Source organism: Synchiropus splendidus, chromosome 11, assembly GCF_027744825.2.
Source record: "Synchiropus splendidus isolate RoL2022-P1 chromosome 11, RoL_Sspl_1.0, whole genome shotgun sequence".
NCBI classification, from domain to species: Eukaryota; Metazoa; Chordata; class Actinopteri; order Syngnathiformes; family Callionymidae; genus Synchiropus; species Synchiropus splendidus.
In genome coordinates this window covers 1269705-1288609 of record NC_071344.1, presented here as the reverse complement: position 1 = coordinate 1288609, position 18905 = coordinate 1269705, and the positions used below count along the sequence as shown (strand labels likewise).

Below are 18905 nucleotides of genomic sequence, written 5' to 3'. Positions count from 1 at the left end.
TCACGCAGCAAAAGTCAATGGCCCCAGCAGATGTTGACCCACAATTCAATTCGCCTGCTCCGTTTCATGTGCAACGGCTGCAGTTCTGACCTCGGCCGCTAGATGGCAGTAACGTAGAGCCAATGATCTCCGATCACGGGAGCGGAATGATCGAATGACGCAGTCGCGCGCGCACACCCGGAATGAACCTGTTGCACCCGGACATGACACAGATGAAGCCCGGTCCGAGGCCCACATCGTGCGAAAGAGCAGAGCGGTGCCTCCACTCCGGTGGCTGTGATGTCGTGATGTCACCCGCTTCCCCGTGACGGCCGTCGGTCACGTGACCAGGCCTCCTGCGCCCGTCACGGTTGTCTGTTGACTGTTCGGTCGGAGACAATAGAAGCGGAGCGTCCACAGGCCGCAGCCCGCAGCTGCGCTTCATTTCCCACGAGAGCGCGCGAGCTGAAGAACAGCTCCGTTCCAACGTGGATGACTCGCGTTCAGTCAGTCCAACCAAACATTCGCACGTGGCGATGGGTGTTTGGATGAACCGTGTTGACCCACTCTGCTCTGTTTAGAAACGATGAATACAATAAAAATAAAAAAGGAATATGGTTGTTATGATGAAATTAAATTAAAGTATCGGCCACATTAAATCAATGCACTGAAAATTAATTAATAAGTTAATAATAACAACAACAACAATAATAATAATGCGACGCGTTTGAAACACAAATCAAAATTTTGATTTCTCACCCAAGAAATAAATAGCATAATGCAATAGTTAAAAACGCTCTGCAGTTTTCCTCTCGTGACGTCACTCCATTTTCATGTACAGTAGCAACAAGTCGTGACTTCTTGTGTTTTCAAAACCGTAGGAAGGAATTCAACGATTGCAGTCTCCAGCTCAGCCACCAGGTGTCGCCGTTCCCCACACTCCAACATAAGGTTTCGATTAAGATGGTTTGTTTCAGCGAGAAACCGTTTCGACCTGTCGCAAGATGTTGGTCTGTTTTGAACAGCTCATAATGAGACACAGATTTGCAGCGTGTTGCATGATGCTTATCAGTGTTTCAAAAGCGCCTGTTGATTTTCTTTGCTTTTCTGAGATAACGGTTTCAAAAGTATACAAAGAAATGAAATGAAAATGTATTAATGATGTTGTCATGATAATTTCTAAAAAAAAAAATACATGCATAAATGAATCAATCCAATACTGCCATGTTATGGCTGCTGTTGTCACTGGAGGAAAAAAACAGAAGTTTTTAAAGTCATCGCATGTTTTCTACAGAGGTTGTTGAGTTGTACAAATATAAAGGACGTGGAAAAAAAACAACAACTGACATAGACAGGTGGAGTAGGATGAAACTGTTTCACGCTAAAAAACGTTCCTAAATGAAATCCCATTGACCAGTGTTTTGTTCTGACGAGCAGGTCAAGCTTGGAGACAGTGTAGGGAGGAGTGATGGTTGGGACACATGGAGAGGAGAGGCCGCGTTGGAGATGAAGAAGAGCGGGTGATGCGCCTGCTCCATGAGGCAATGGAGAGGACAAGGTGACAACAGAGGAGGAGGTGACTTTGAATGGTGATCGTTTAGAGGAGCCCTATTATGCATCCGCACGAGTTGGGTCATCAAGCTGACCGCAAACGTGATTTTACCATGTACACAAACGCCTTTTGAAATGAATGAAAGTGCTCTGCTTTGGTGATGGGGTGAAACCATAACATGACAGTCCTCGCTCTTGCTATCTTACGAGTGTTTTGAGCTTTTGTAAACTTGGACCAAACATGACTTGGTCAATACAAACATTTCAAGTGTGATTTTCAAGTGCTGTTTTTCTGCATACATTTGAGTTCACGACTGGAAAAACCAGAGAGACAACAGTTCCCCTTTAACTCTTGTCAACCTTCTTCATTTTTCATTTAGATGTAATAATTCCTCAGGACTTGTCCTTGACTCCAACATCGGGGACAGTGGTGCGGCTCGCTGGTGCATCGGGGGAGTTTGCCGTGAAGGCGGCCTGCCTGAACTCCTGGCTGGCAACTTTTAGCCATGAAGAGAGGACAGGTCGAGAAGTATAAATAGAAAGCCAGTCTGCCTGGAGGACAGTGTGTGATGGCTGAACAGGTCTGAGCAGCAACTGTCACCCTGGAGACCGCAGCACACACATCCGTGGATTAGGAATTCTTCTCTTTTTTTTTCCATACGCTTCAGGCCTGAAATGAGTCCTCTGGGATTTGTCTGCCTGAGACTGTTGAGCACTAAAAATACATTTGCAGCAGTGTATAGTATTTTTCAGCACCGTCAAATTAGAAGTATAACATCCAACACACAAAGTAATTTTTTTTCTAAGAGAAAACAAGCTTGTGGCTGCACGGACACTTCCTGGTCTGCTCAAACCTCTGCTTGTCACATGGCGCTCAGGAGTGATGGGCCCAGGGGACGATTTAGGGTCAAACATTTGAGAGCAACAAACAGTTTAATCGCCTAATGAGCTTAAATGGAACAAATCGCTGTACGTTGGTAATCGAATTAACCAAAGTGGCATATAACAGAGCTTTCCTTTTCTAGAAATGGGCTGCAGAAGAGGGTTTTACGACAGAAAAGGCAGAGCAGAGGGAATTCAACTGGACCCCGTTACACGTCAGGAGTGTTCTGAGACGCCTTCTGTTGGGAAAACCTGTCTGTGGGTGTTAGCTGTTCACATGGAAATGCATCAATCGACAAAGAGCCTGTCATGAAAGAGATTGTTCAACTATAAATAATAAAAATCAACACATACGTTCCTTATGAAGAGGCACATCCAAAAACGACCAGCACTTAAATGTATTATTTGAATGATTTAAAATCAAAAGACATCACAAGTCGAATGTATGAGCTTCAACAGTAACAGCTTTTTTTTTTTAGAATCATTACTTCCCAATCAAAAGGTCTATGCTCTTTCTTCTATTTAATCGTCTACAGAAAGCAGGTAATTTAGTGTTGAAATTCCATGGTGAGAAGTCAAAGGTGAGACAGTGACATAGACCTGAATCACTGTAATCTACTTTAATGAGCCGTGACAGTGACAAAATGAAGCCACGTTTCGCCGATTTCTGAATCACTTCCGAGCGCAGCAGCTTCTTCTGTGACTGTTGTAGACCCTGCGCGGCGCTACTGCCACCTGTCGTCGGCCTGTTGATCTTTGATCTGAAATTGCAGAGCAATCAGATTGGATTTAAAAAAATAAAATACAAATTCACTGTTGATGAGCGCTTTATTGTCTGCTCAAAGTTTGATGTTTTCAGATTATAAATAAAGTGAATGAGATTAAAGGTGAATTTGTGATGTAATGTATGTATGTAATGTATGTATGACTCGGTTAGTAACATGCATAAACTATATCACGTCCATTGCTTTTCCTCACTGCCTTCAATCTTATATTACTATACTCACACAATATTGGCATCTACAGGGGACTGTTAACAAACAGCCCTCCCTGCATCCACCCTGTATCATGGTCCAACGCGTATTTTATTCTTTATATTCGTGTCATGGTTGAAGTGTGAGTGCAATGAGCGCAAACGTACGGCAGATGGCAGTAGCGCTACAGAGTTACAATAGCACACAGACGCAAAGAAGAGCTCTCTTTCAGCAGGAAGTGAATGAGAAACGCTTCAAAACATCGCTCAATACACATTTTGTCAGTGACCTCACGTGACAGTGGATTTAACACAGTCACTCGGTTGTGTTTTACGGGTCCATTTTGTCGCCTGTTTAAACTGCAGCGGGTCAAACGGAGGAAGCTGCGGGGTCCGTAACTGCAGAATGAGCCGACGGAAAAGCACCGAAACAGGTTCGTCACTTTTCTTCTATGTTACTCTGCTCACAGATGAACCAGCAAACCCTAATGCAGAATAAATACAAGCAAATGGCACAATAAGGAAAATGTATAGTGGATTGTGCGATTGTTGTTGAGAGCCTTTTGAGAGAGGAAGCAGTCAAGTTTGAGTCGATAAATCAGCGTGCATTGTGGGACATGCAGTTTGTCACCCGCTTCGAAGCGCAGTTCCAGCCAACCAGTTCAAGTCCAAGCTCAAACACAAGTGTCGTGCAGAGTTCAGCTCCGGGATCACGAGTCTGGTCGAGACTTGCCTCTCCTCCAGCTCAACCGTGGGAATGCCAGGACGTTGCCATGACAACACCACATTCGGAAGCCGTCCAGACGGCATCTTGATCAGACGCCACCTCGACTGGCTTCTGACACCCAGCGGTGGTTCTACTCTGAGTCTCTCCTGGGCGACCGAGCTCATCTCGAGACCTCGGTGTGGCAACTGTCTTGCAGGTTGTCAATGATCAGGAACGGCGGTCGGACAAGTGAGGAAGCTCATGTTTGAATCTTTAATGTTCAAAAAACATTCAGTCAAGAGCTACGACAAGTACACAATGATTCACAAACCAGCACTGGAAAAGGACACTTTTTAAGAACAGTAGAAAAGTTACAACAGTATGAAATGTCCACTCTGAACCAATTCATTCAAAGTCTTCTACAAACAAACCCGCCCGTCAGCTCAATTGACTGATTTTCACACTCTTATTTTGCTTGTAATCCCCACGTTTTCAGCCATACGGAAATTGATTTCCATTTCTGGTTGATGAGTAGCTGACTGGTGTCTGTAGATGGGAACAGTGTGTCTTCACTAGAAACCCAGTGGCGACTCCAGCATGCGCGCCACGCTTGATAAGGTGCACATGACTCAGTCAAATCTTTTTCAAAAAGGCTATTTGAAAAGTTGTACTACTGCACATGAACATGCACGTCGGCGAGATGGCGTGAAGCGGAATATTGACACAGGAAGTGGGCTTGACGCGACGGTTCAGAAAGAGAAGCATGGAAATGTGTCTCCGCTCCGGCCGGTCCGCCGTGTACTTTGCGGTCCACTTTTGACTCGTCAAGATGTTTTTGTTTTTTAGCCCAAATTTGAACGCTGGAACGTGGTCACAGCAAAGTGAATGTGTCATCGCGTGTGTAATAAATATGAGCTTCAGATTGTCAAGCGAGTTAATATTTCCTTACAATGTAAGCTTATGATGTAGCGTCGGCCATCATTGACAGAGAAGCGCACCTTTTCTGGGTGGTTTTTTTTTAAGCAGAGTGTGACTAGGGTCAGATTTAAACCCTCTTTTCAAGATGAAACTGCTCTTTCTATCAACTTTTGTTGTCCATCCATCCATCCATCCATCCATCCATCCACCATCCATCCATCCATCCATCCATCCATCCATCCATCCAACCAACCAACCAACCAACCAACCAACCATCCATCCATCCATCCATCCATCCATCTTTAATAAAAACTAGTTGAGGTGGATCAATTGTTTTCAGATTATAGCAAGGTTTGTAACTGCTACATGAAGTGTTTCAAAATGATATAAAAATATAGGAAAAGTCGCAATAGAATTGATGGATGACAAGAAAAACAAAAAGTCTTAAAATGACTGATGTTTTATCTTGTCATTGAACCCTTTAATTCATCTTCACTGAAGAGCTGGCTTCAGGTAGCATCTCCCTGTCGGACTGAAACAGTGGTGAAATAGCAACTGACTTGCAAGAGGCGCCCCGTCAACGCTCCCAAATTAGCGCTCCAAGCTAATTGTCTTTGTGTTGTCCGTCAGAACAGCAGTAACGGCGTCTGGTGCCTCCAGTCAGGGAGAGAAGGGAAGCAAATGCCGACAAGAAACAAAACAAGATGAATATTGGGCCAACTTCAGTGCTTTGGCAGGAGCCTCCCAAACCGTGCGCAGCATTCAAACGCCGACATTGATTACAGAACTTGAGTTGTGGTTTCCGACAAGTCAGCCAAGCGCCTGTTACATTTGTTGCCAAGGAGATGGAACTGTTAATTCCAACTGCGCTACACTGCAGTGCTGTGGGGGAGAAGAAGAAGATTTCCTCCCAAATATCGAGACAATATTCTCGACCAAAGTGTGGCGCTGTCCTGAGGCCAGGTGTGTTGTCAGGGGAAGCTGCATTGGATCTAAACTGAAAACAAGTCGGAAGGAAAACTGTGAAAACACTGGGACCTAAACGTGAAACTGGGACCATTAACTCACTCACTTACTGCTTGTGTGACCTCCCAGTTTTGATATCTGGGTTTATCAAATCCTGAAACTCCTGTTTCCTACCTGAAAGTAGATGCAACACTTGATGTCAATTTAAGATTTAGGCTGGAATAGTCTTGTTTACGGATGCTTGGGAAGTATATATATTCCATATGTTGTTTCTTCATGCACTCGATTCACATTTGTAGTTTTTATTTTTTTTAAAAGTGTAGATGTGTTCATTAAATGTTGGTTGATATTCATTTACTTTTCATTTCGATTTTTTAAATGTATATTCCCTTCATTCATTTCTTTTAAGAAACAAAATACGGGAAATAATGTATTTGCATTATTTCTTTTTTTTTTATTTAGATATTTATTGATCTAAGATAAATAAAAAAAATCCTTTAAATTACTGAAAAATGTAGTTTCATTTTCATCATGAATTCATTTATGGATATTTGCTTTGGGATTTAAGACTTTTAAAAATGATAATTAAAAAAAATAAATAAATGCAACTCAACCGTCACAGTGACTATTAAAATATATATATCAAAAATTGCGACTATAATAGTTAAATCATTTATGACTTGAGTTTTTTCCTTTATGAACGGGACATTACCAAACACCGACCCAAACTCCATCCATTTCATTTGAATGCTCTTAGCGTTGCGTTTGGGCCGCAAAGTACACGTCGCCAGACAAATCCTTGGACTGCCACGCCGTGCTACGCTCTCACCGTCGGGAGGCGAGACGGGCCGACGCTAGGCGGTGTTGTGGAACAGGATGGGCTTGACCATGCCGGACAGGATCTTGGGCACGTGCACGCTGACAATCTCGGAGATCATCTCTGGGAAGCTGACCCGGGTCTGCAGCGACTGGGCTTCGATGAACAGGTCGTAGGTGAACTGGTGAAGCTTCCTCACGATCTGCCAAACAGATTGACCACAGACAGCATGAAGGAAGGTCGGCAGGGAGATGTGACTTCAGCAGGACGGCGCCGGTCGTGACGCCGTAAGCTCCTCGTGGCAGCGCAAAGCCGACGAGGGCTTGAACTGCAAAGCCTGGATGAAATCTGCTCCGCCGTCTGAGGAGTCCCCGCCAGACAATCCTGGCTGCCCTCCAGTTCAGCAGGTATTAGCACATCCAAGATGCCAGTGTGACACAGACAAAGCTCAGCCTTTTAAGGCTAAATCCAGCGAGCAGGACGCCACTCCAAATAACACTTGCTACTTTTACACAGGAAACTTTATCCTTGCGGGGAGCTGCTGATAATTATCCTAATGAGTTCTGTGAACTGGATCAGAAATATCTCCTGGCTGTATCTGCTTCCATATGTGCGTCAAACACCAGGCCTGCGGGCCACGTCGGGGCCAAAGAGGAATGGCACACGGTCCTCCACATGATTCGATTGTGGGTTTAGTTTCAGTTTGAGGCAACTGTGTGAGCTCCGGTTTCCTCCCAGAGACCAAAGACATCCGTAGCTGCGCATTGGTGCGAGCGTGTTTGTGGGCTCTCACCCCCAGTAGCGACCACATTTAGCGGACAAGCGTTTTGATAATGAATCAGCGAATGTCTGACCACATAATACGTGGCTCAGTTCAACATTTTAATGATGTAAGTTGCTAAAATGCAGGCATTTGTACCGTACAATTCAGAGTCATGAAAAAATATGTGGCCCCATCTACATAGACAAGTGAGAGACCATTAAAAAAATAAATAAATAAATAAAAATGTCAGTGGTCAGTTCTCCTAACTGGTTTTCGAACCGCAGACTTGAGTGCTCACTGATGTTGCGCAGCTCTAGGATCCTTTTGTCAGCCATCAGTGCCAGTTTTTGCAGATAAAATTGGCAGTATTTTCTTGCTAGCTCTCTCACGCAGCTTGACAAACAGCTGTAATACTCCCGCAGACCCGCTCATATCACCGTTTACTCTTAACTCTGAACGAGTCCATTACTGTTGTTGTTATGAAGAATACTTAAGAGTAATGTTTCTTTAAATATGATTAAAATTCAGTTTGTCATTCCAGAAACTGTCTTGAATGCCATTATGCATTCATGGATTTCTAAAACCAAAAAAGTGGTGGGAACACATGAAGACATAACACATTGAGAAGTGAACACATCTTCGACTACGATTCTGGACTTGAGTATCTCAGAGCAGATGCTCGGCTCGGCCTTGAGCGCCGGCCGTGGAACTTGTTGACAGAAAGACCACGCCAGCGAAACACCTGCTCTGAATCTTGACCAACTAACTTGCTGATATAAAATTACATCAACTTTACTGTGGTTTCAAGCTGCGTGACACAGCTCCTCGGCCCAACAAGACTCTTCAGTATCAGAGCAGGGGACCCCCAAAATTATTGTTCAAATGAGTTAAAAATCTATCACGTTTTCAAACCAGAATAGTTTAATATTTACAAAGTATTTGACCTGTTGTCATTATTACTTTGGTAAAGTATCTGTTTGAGACGCATATTTTTTGTTGTACTGACATTTAATTTTAGTTAATTTTATTTGTATTCCTTAGTTTTTTTTTTACATTGAAATAATTATTTTAGTGTTTTTAAATTGTAATCATTGTTCTATTATAATATATTATTAGGATGATGTTAATATTTGAGACCCACTTGAAACTCCTGTTGTGTCATGTCAAGTTCTTGTTTTCTAAATTTACTTCTTTATTATATTCAACAGATTTACAATCATTTTTCTTCCCTCAAGAATTTGAATTTGTTATTTCAATTTTGGACAAAAAGGAGCAGCTAAATAGTGATTGTTTTGTGTATTCCAACGTCGAGCCAAATCACGTGGTCTAAACATTAAGAGGCAGTCCTGCGTTTGCCTTTCATCTTCTTCAGTGGCTTTGAATAAATGACAGCGTTTGAGATTAACAGCCATGTGAGGTTAATGTTTGATTTTGAACCAGCGGGGGGGCTCCAGCCAAGCGGCACCTGGAGCGCGGTGATTTAAGAAAACGTAGTAGCTGACCCGTGAAGAGGACGGGCGTTTGAAAGTGACAGGAATCACCGTCGCGTCCTGTCGTCTCAGTCGAGCCGTTCCCAGTTATCGGCCCCTGATAATCGAGTTTGATGAACCAGCGTGACGGTGTTTCCCGAATCCCGCTTTTCTTGTTTTCGCTTGTTTTTTTCTGTTTCATCTGGTGAACTTAATCATTAATTTTGGCATCAAAGGTCTGTTTCCTGTTGTGGTGGACTGAATGAACAGAAGCCGTGGCTCATCAGAAGTGGCTGAGCTGCAGTTACTGCCACCTTCACTTGGCCTGGAACTTGAACCACTGTCCATCTATCACACCTTTGTCTCACTAGAATCAGAAGATTCTGGCGTCAGAAGCCACGTCCGCCAGCGGGGACGTGTGATGGTAAAGACAGAACACTCCTGACTACTGAGTAACTGCCAAGCTCAGAGGTCACGGATCCACACCGGACAAATCATTATCGAGATTTAACCTGATCTGGAGCCATTTGCTGCCGGATGCTCTCAACTGTAGCAAGTCAAAAATGTAGCATCAACTTTGCTGTAAAGCAAGTCACTATTAGAAACTGGGCTTGAGTGAAGTTCCTTATTCATGAATATTTGATTTACATATTTTCATTTCTTTTATTCACGATCATTTTGTTTAACTATTTTTTTATCATAGCTCATCTGCTGTACTAAAAGAAAGCAAACTCTCTTTCAGTAGAAAAATAATAGAAAAATAAAACTGTTTCTTTCACTTTACTGTGCTTCTTAAAATCACCAATGAACCAAGGATTGAAATAAATGTAGAACTACTGTTGACCTGCGCAAAACATCGCCACGCGTCCTGATTATTGCTGGCAAACTGAGGGAGGAAACCTGAGTGAACAAAGGGAATCCAATAGACCCAAGGCTACTTATGACGTCTTTAAAAATGTATCACTTTTAACAGGGTGCCACCATACAGACATTGATAAGAGCAGCTCACGTTCCTTTTTAATCAACTAAAGTGACATTTCTATTTGTTTCTCTGCCTCAACAATGGTTCATTCAAAAGTACATTTCAAACTCAAAGGGAAATCTGGGAATATGTACTTTGAGTTTCTTATTTATAAAATAAAGACTATTTTTATTTTGTGAGCTAGAAAAAGTGCCTGTCACTTGTATTGTTCCCAAAAAGGTCATCTCAAAATGAGGCAAACATAAAAAAATGTAAGAAAAAAAGATCCATATTTTGACCCGAGCCGTGTTTGTTTGCGAACATAAACGCGTGCAGTGCAACGGAGGGGAGGCTTTCAACAATTAAAAAAGCCTGTGCTCAGCTCCACTTGTACTGAGTGAGGAGTTCCCGTGTGCATTACCGACTGTAGGTAGTCCAGCAGCTGGGTGAGCTGAAACAGCCTCTGCGTCCGGGTGGTCTCCCCACGGTTGCTGGCCAAGCGGTCCAGCTCCTTGATGTAGGAGGTCCGCAGCTCATCAAAGCAGCGTTGACTCTTCAGCCCTTCCACCGGCACTGCCAGCACACAACAATAACTCAGGCCGACTTTATCCATGCCATCAATTCCCTCCAGAACGCCTGCGCTCCCACGTAGTCACATTTCATTTGACTGAGGCCACAGACAACATATTGCTTGGGACGTGTGTGTGACTCACTGATGCTGAAGAGGACCAGGGCCTTCATGCAGAGGAACTCCTCCTGGGTGACCTTCAGCATGCAGAACCGTTGGGACAGCACCTTCATCCGCACGCAGTGTTCATACATACTGGAGACCTGCATCCGCTGGCTGCGGCCAAGCAGAAGAGAAATCAAATGAGAGCGGAAGAACAAGCACGCGGTGTGACAAAAGGAAAGAAAAATGAGGAGCCAAGAGGGTCAGAGAAACATCACTGGAGAGGGACAATTAATCCAGATGGAAGGGAAAGAGAGTAGGAAAAAAAGAAGCCGGCAGAGGTGAGAAAAATGAATAAGACGGATAATGGAAGAGAGCGTGATGGAGAGGCAGGGAAAAATGAGGGTCAGAGACAGGGGCAGGTGTACCCATTATCATGCAGGTCGGGGAGCTCTACAGGACCGGCGTTTTTCTAATGCGCCCACGGTGCCGACGGGGCCTCTGAGCGACATCCCGCCTGCTGCAGGGGGGGACTGCTAATGACGGGGACACGGCCGTTCTCTTTCTACATCCACCCCTTTAGCACGTGGACTGAGCCAAAATGTTGCGTTTGCTCGCTCCACAAATGTTGAGCAGAGGTCTTCCTCGAAGGGCCGGGGCGCTGCAGGTCTTTGATCCAACCAGTGGAGCGCTCACAGTTCAACCAATCAGGTGTCTGAAGACTCGAACACTGTTGCTTGTTGGTGACACCTCATTGGTCGAACCAGACCCGGGCCAACTGTATTTATGTGGCACTAAAACGACAAAACTGGCCACGGAACTCCCAATTCACCCTTTTTGTTTCTTGTCTCTCTTAAATGCAAAAGCCGCATTCGTTGTACAGGTTGAGCACGAGGATCCGATGACAAGAGGCTGAATGTGAAACCCTGCTGGAACTCAACCCGACTGACTTCTGATCACCATGATCACATCCCAGTTACGGTTGAATCCTGGTGGATGCCACTGAAGCATTAACAACGGGAACATCGAGCTGTTAGCTGCGGCTATTAATATCGCACTGGAATATTCTTTAGAAGGTAAATATATAAGTATTAAATTGAAAGGTCTTAGTTCATTTCATGTTCTTAGCTTATTGACACGGTTATTTGCAAGGTGGAACACATCAAATATTCAACATGTCGCCGGGATTGAGGGCGAGAACCGAAGCCAAACCAGTCAGCAACTGACTTAAATTTGGTTTTTATTTATGGATCTTTACTGACAACTTAATGTGCATCAAAAGCTACAGTAATGGTTTCACACTGAGGTGGACCAACTGTAAAGCTAGCGTGCCAGCTAGTAGCTAGCTGATATGGAGCAGGCCAGACGCAAATTGCTTGTTTTAATTTTGAATCTCTCAAGATAAAAGTGAAACCTCCAAATCAAGATGGAGAAACAACATGTTGACTGGGCGTGTGCAATGACGATAGCATGCTTGCTAGCACGTTAGCAGCGGACTGGGGATCAGCGCCTCCGAGTGCGAGGTCATCATGCTTGTTTGGGAATCCAATTACGTGTTGAAGTAAGAGGCTTCAATCCTAATGACTCTTGCTGACTCAGCGCTGGGTGGCGGCTGGAAGCTAAACTTTGTAAACTCTCTAATAGCTGTCAAGTAAAGCTGCGTCTGTGTGCGAAGATAAAGCTTGATTTTTTTCATTTGGCAAGTCTGTAGGTGAGTTGTGGTATAGACTGTAAGTCTGACAAATACACCTCATTACGGTTTCAGACTACAGACTTGGCATGTCAGAAACATTTGACTGGAGGTGGGGAGAGGTTGCGGCGCGACTGGAAACTTGACGTGCCGTCGCACTTCTTGGGGACTTGATTCGGTGGGAGATTAAAGGGAATGAATCATCTGAGCCCGTCCTTCCTATATGAGACGCAAAGAAAACAGATCAGACGTGTTCACCGTCTTGTCGAGGACAGGCAAGCTTTTGTTTGCTTTAACTTCCTCCAACTTCTATTCCGCTGTGCTTTCGGTCGCGTCAAGCTGACTAGCGTTTTTGGGGCGGGCTGCTGCGCTTGACTCACTCGTTGAAGACCAGGTCTGGAGCGAAGTAGAGCATGGAGCTGTTGGTGAGGGTGTGGCTCCTCCAGCCCAGCGCGAAAACCATCACTCCCATCCAGGACAACTGGATCACTGTCATCTGATCGTCCACATGGAGGTCACGGAAACCTGAGCACGACATGGATTTAGGTCATATTCCCGAAGATCTAGGATGATTCCGGACAAGGACATTGAAGGATGCGCCTTTGAAATTGAAGCATATGAGCAGAGCCCCCTCTAGTGGGTGTTATGTGTACGGGTCACCAGTGAGCAGCTCTGGTGTCCTGGTGATTTATAGCCTCCCTCAGCTCAGCTGAATATTCCACTCATCTAAACTGCAGGAACCAAGTGCCATCTATTTATTTAAGTCTGGTTTGCCTCCCAAATGTCAGCCGTTCTCTCCATAAAGGCTGTTGACGGGCAGTGAGAGGGGAGAGCACTTTGCTTTGTCACAGCAGCCCCGCATTATGTAGAGTGGCTCCCAATGATTTCACCTGGCATGGCTTTGGCCCAGCGCACCACCGTCACCAGCTGTCTCTCGCCGAGCTCGTTCAGACTGGTCAGCAACGAGGCCGAGCTGTCGGGCTGAGCCGGGTCATGGCCCGCGTTGACCACTGCCGGCTCGATGGCCTGGAGGATGCTGAGCAGCGAGAGGCAGGAGCGCAGGCTGGGCGGGATGCTTAAAGCTGAGGAGGCAGTGTATCATGACATCGTGGCATCTGCTTATCATCCATCCATCCATCCGTCCATCCGTCCGTCCATCTCCAAACAGCCCCTTCATTTGACTAATACAGTTTAAAGGTGACTTTTTGAGTGACATTTTAACGACAGCTAAAACAACAGCTGCCACACACTTATAACTTAAAAATCAACCTCATAAGTCAACCACTTTCCCTCCAGCGTGCTAACTGAAACCAGGAAGCGTCTTGTTTTGGCACATTTAAAGTCAATTTGTTCCTTTTTTTAATTATATCTGACTTCATTAAAATGAACTTTTACTGATCTTTATTGACGGATTCCAGATATTTACTACAGCTGTGAATGAAGGTTCATCTATCTCACTGTTGGTTAACATGCGACTGCGTTTCATTTCTTCACTACTGAATTAAGCATGTGTTTAGGGAGCGTTTAAAAGACGATTCCAAACGGTGAATGCACCACAGAACTTTATGAGCCTCAAGAGTGTCTTATTTTCCGCCATCAAATTCTGAAAAGAAAGCGGGGGCCAAAAACGTCTTCCTTAACAGGCAAACTCGAATATATTTAGGGACGTAATCTCTGGCACCTTGAGCTTTGGAAGCTGGACTTCTGTGCTCCAGAATCAAGTCCGTCCTCCTCTCGCCTCTCTCTGCAGACCCCCAGAGAGCTGAGGAGGTCTGCTCCTCCTCTTCGCTCCTCGTCTGCCCGGATCCCTTCAGCCTGCGGCCTGGAATTCCAAACACACCGAAGCGGTAAGACATGATTGGAAAAAAAGAAAAACCTCACAAACACACACACACACGCACAACACCTTTAAGTGTTATTTTTATTTGTAGCTTGCGTCATCTCTGAGCTTGGATACTGTTAAGCTTGAAAAAAACAGCCACAGAAATGCTTCACATCAAAACCCTCTGTGGAAATTTTGGATCATCTGCCGCTGGGAAAAAAAAACAAAAAAAAACAACTAGAACATCTGATTAGTCATCTAGTGCATTTGAGGTATCTGGCCACGATGACCCCAGATTTCACCAACACAAACCAGACTTTCCGTTTGTCAGACTGCGCTGCAGCTGCTCACCTTTCAGGCTCATGCCAGACATGAAGCATCTTTTCAGGCGGCACGAGGCGCAGTTTTTCCTCCTCAGCTTGTCGATGGTGCAGTCGTTGCGGCTGGCGCACAGGTGGTTCTGTTTACCTGTTGGCACACACGGGTCTGGGGGGATGAGAACCTCGGCTCAACAATGCCCTGGGTTGCGCTCATGGCAACCGTATGTAGGCGTGAGCAGATAACAACCGGCTCAGGTCGTTGCGCCCTGAGAGCGAGAGCGGGTGTATGAAATGAAACCAGGAGTCACACCCACCGGCGGCGGCCCGCTTGAAAAACACTTTGCAGCTGCCACAGGTGACGGCGCCATAGTGGCATCCGGAGGCATCGTCGCCGCACACCTGGCACACTCTCCTGTCAGACAGGTAGACCCCGGGGAACAGGTCCTCGTGCCTGGACACAGCAGGTCACAGAATCCTCAGCCTGCACTTCTCTGACTTTGATCCTTTGATGCACTGACAGAATTGTGAATGGAGTCGTACACACACACACACACACACACCAAAGAGGGGTTTTGTTTCGGCTGACGCAACAGGCGCACGGCTTTGCAATTTGCAACGCCGGGAACGGAAAAGGTTGAACTTTGATATAGTCAATGGTTAAACGTGGCGATGCTCAGGCACATGTTGCTGCACGGTTTATGAAAGTGAGGCTCATAAACCGGAAGCCTTATCACTGTGAGTTCAGGGTTTCTGCTGCCCCTCCTGTGAAGCACTGGAGGTGAGGGTCCAGATGAATGCAGCTGCTTTAAAAGCAGTGAGTGAACTTGACAGGCTCTGACTCCACCACAGAGGGGGGCACCCTGTCGAACAATGGAGCTCTCATTAGGACCTTGGCAGACTGAATCTGGTCACTAGACGCGCCTTTTGTTTCCCGTTACAGAACGATGAGACAGGGTGAGTGGTGGGAGAGGAGGTGCGTGGCTCCAACAGGAAAGAGCCAGGCGCCTTATTTACCTGATGGCTCGGTCCCCACAGTCCATCCACACGGAGGGTTCGCTCTTGATGCTGGAGTAAGCAGCGGCTCCGAGGGGGATCGCACTTCGGTAACTTTCCATTTGGCCGTACTGTGCCACCACCGACGCCCGTGCGCCACCGTTCACGAGCCGCTCTCCTTTGTACCAGACGCAGCGGCAGCCGTGCCTGGAGCCCACGGTCGCTTGCTCGCAATTGCAATATTTACACCACAAATGGTGTCCACTGGGTCCGGGTCGCCCGTGCTGAGCGCGCTCGGCGGCGCTCCACGGCTCCATGTAGAGGCTGGGAGTCGTGGAGTAGGCAGAGTACGGGGTCAAAGGTGAGACCTGGTCCACTTGCGGCGGTGGCGGCTCCTCCGTCCCGGCGTCCGTGAACAAGTTGGATTCTCTGCCAACGAACGTGGACATGACCGGAGCGGCGCGCGTCGCGCTCTCCGTGTCACCCGATCTGAGCAGATCCATGCAGCTCACCTGCTGGAAATCCCGACACACGGCTCCGAACTCGTCCTCCTTCAGCTCAAAAAGTCCGTCGCTTCCTTGTGCGAGAGCGCAGGCGGCCGCCAGCCCGCGGGAAGAGCCGCTTCCTGCGGCGGGGTCGCCGTCCGCCAGCGAGCCGCTCGGGTTGGCGCCGAGCGGGGAAGCCAGTGGGTCCAAGCCCAAGGACACGGACACCGCTTTGCTGAGCTCGGCCGTGCTCGGACAGGTGTCCCCGCCGCCGCCGCCGCTGCTGAAGCGAACCGACTCACTGGCCATTAAAGTCTTTGACGCGTCCTCGAACTCTGCCGAGGCGGAGTGAAAGGCCATGTTCGCGGCGCGTCCTCGCAGATTAAGGAGTGCGCGGTTTGCGCGCGGAACAAATAGAACAAGACTTTCCGGGATAGAAGCCGCCTCCCCAAAGAGACTCCGGGCATGTCTCAGAGCAGAGGAGATCCCGAGCAGGGAAGGGACGTCCCGCCGCCGCCGCCGCCGCTCGCCGCTTCATCCACGCCGACGGCGATTATTTTTAGAAAGGCGTCCGCTCACACTCCAACAGCGAGCGCAACAATGGCCCGTGTCCGCGCGCCGGCCGCTAAATAACCCCGCAACTACTTTGTGACAAGTTACTCTTTGATCCTTAATCCGCCCCTCCGTTATTTTGGAAGGCAACTCTCCTTAATCTCGCGAGAAAGCGCGTGTTTATTATGATGACTGTGGTCGTTCTGTATGGCGACAGGCTGCTCTTATTCCGGAGATGTTAAATTCGATTTTATTAAATTTTTATTTTTGCCTTGTGGTTTCGTGGGGGGGAAAATGCAACTCCGTGATTTGGAACGGAGCCGGACGGGTTTGGCACATTTATTCATTTTAAATGAAGAAAGACGTTTGTAAACACGTGAAGTCTCGAATTATCTGACAAGAACATCCCTGCAGCCAAGGAAAGAAAGAACGGTCATAAAGCAGGCAAAATATTCCAAATACGACAAAGACCGCCTTTATTTTGGATTGCAAGACAGAATGTCCAGTGTCAGTCAATACATGAGCTTGTTTCTATTTGGCTTCTGCCAAATGACAACAAAAATACAAATGTGGGGATCGAATAAACTACAAAATAAAAAGCCAAAACTAATTTCATTACATATGTATGTAAATATGTAATATATATGAATACAAATGATTAATTCCATGGTTTTATGTTGGCACAAAAAGACCTTTAATAGGTGACAATAAAAAGGAAATTAATGTCAGGTGCTGTGATGTTCATGGCTTGGATCATGGTCACGAAGGTCTGCAGCAGGAGACACATGTGACACATGTGTAGCTGAGTTAGATGTCAGTGTGCCCTGACAATGAATGAGAGAAAAGCATTGTAAAAACTACTTGTTACCTGGATGCAACTCTAGTTCTATGAGAACATGCAGCGTCCTGTGACTGCCTTCGCTATTGGCTTGTCCCATTTAAGGCATCACCTTTGCCCTGAATGATTGTTTTATATACTCACTGCTCATCTGGGGGAAGGGATGACCCTGTGAAGTTGATCCATCTATCTGTCTGTCTGTCTGTCTGTCTCTCTGTCTGTCTGTCTGTCTGTCTGTCTACTTCTTGTCTGGCATGTGAAAAATTACAGCTCTGAACATGAAATGACTTTTTATTATTGCGTAAAAACTCGTGATTTTTGGATAAATGTAATCCTCGCTCCTGTGATTAAAGCTGCTCTGCAAGTTGCAAGTCCAAAATGGTTTGGCTCAGGAAGTTGATGTCTCCTTGAGAAAACATTGGAGTGCAACAGGGGATCCACCTGTGGGCTATTGCTATTTATAAACAACCAATTAAACTAATTATTATCATCATTTTGCAGATGATGCCATGCCATTTTTCTCCTCCACTTCCTTTGATATTTTTTAGTCTTCAATTTTGAGGCCCAAACTAGTCCTAAATTGTGAAAACAATCCCACTTGTGGTTTCCTTCAGAGTTAAATTACCCAGTAATCACGACATGCCGAAATATTTCATTGGCAATGTCTTACAAATGCTTGGGGAAATTAACAACAAAGCTTCATTCAAAAACCCAGATCTGGCTCTGATCAAAAGTCAAATTCATGTGTAGAATTTAACTTGACTCTCCTCATGAAATCGCAAAATAATCGTCCCATCAACAGAGTCTGGTCTGGATTATGGACTGTCGAGGCTAAAACGCATCGCAGCATAACCTATTTTGTACATTTGCAACTGGGTCTGTTTCTTCATTCTTCTTACTTTCTATTGAGGTTTGGCTGACCCAGAGCTTCAAGTGTCACCGTTCAGTTGAATATGGATAATGGTTTTTTTTTTTCTGTAAAAGTGAGGGCCAGTTTGTGTAAACAGTCCGTCCTACTCCTACAGACCGATTAATGCTCAACATCACGTACGGATCAGACAGAGCCTTTATTTGTATTTGTATACTGTATTTGTTTTGGAGTTAGTAGTTGTCATAAACTTGTGACTCTGAGCCGCTCCCCCTGGTGGCTACATCTGTGAACAGCAACACCAACACACAAAACTCAGGGACGCATGTGATCAGTGACTGTGACATTGTTTGAAGCAGATAGGAACAATTTCGTATGAATGAACAATATCATATCAATGGGCCTCAAGCCTGTCAATACTGATCGGTCCATTGAGTTTTGCCGAATAAAAATAGCTGGGCATGTTTGAACCGTTGGAGAGGAAAGTATGATGATGTCAAATTATTTTGCAAACACTGTGTAAAGACATGCTTCATTGCTAGCAACGCAAACAAATGAAAACGTGAGAAGAGATGAGTATGTGATGAAATGTGAACGTATTTTTGCTAAACAGAATAATTCTGAACATAATGGCGCAGTGAGAGAACGATAACTTGGGATCCTTTGGGTGGAAACCAGACCT

The 18905-nt window shown here is 45.7% G+C and overlaps 1 protein-coding gene across 6 annotated transcripts; it reads right to left on the bottom strand.

Annotated features, from left to right (window-relative positions):
- Positions 1 to 4345: 4345 nt before the first annotated feature.
- On the bottom strand, positions 4346 to 16652 carry LOC128767033 (progesterone receptor-like). Of its 6 annotated transcripts, XR_008416073.1 has the most exons (11): positions 15502 to 16652; positions 14802 to 14938; positions 14519 to 14653; positions 14027 to 14167; positions 13236 to 13427; positions 12726 to 12870; positions 10699 to 10829; positions 10407 to 10558; positions 6805 to 6994; positions 6086 to 6149; positions 4346 to 6006 (listed from the first exon to the last, which is right to left on the bottom strand). XR_008416073.1 is itself a non-coding variant. In XM_053878723.1 (10 exons), exons 1-9 carry the CDS (start codon positions 16323 to 16325, stop codon positions 6830 to 6832), a joined length of 2022 nt encoding a protein of 673 aa, XP_053734698.1. In that variant the 5' UTR covers positions 16326 to 16652; the 3' UTR covers positions 4346 to 6149; positions 6805 to 6829. The 6 variants fall into 6 exon arrangements, 4 of the variants coding, with proteins under 4 accessions (XP_053734698.1, XP_053734697.1, XP_053734699.1 ...); XR_008416072.1 differs by having other exon boundaries at positions 6086 to 6994; XM_053878723.1 differs by having other exon boundaries at positions 4346 to 6149.
- Positions 16653 to 18905: the final 2253 nt, after the last annotated feature.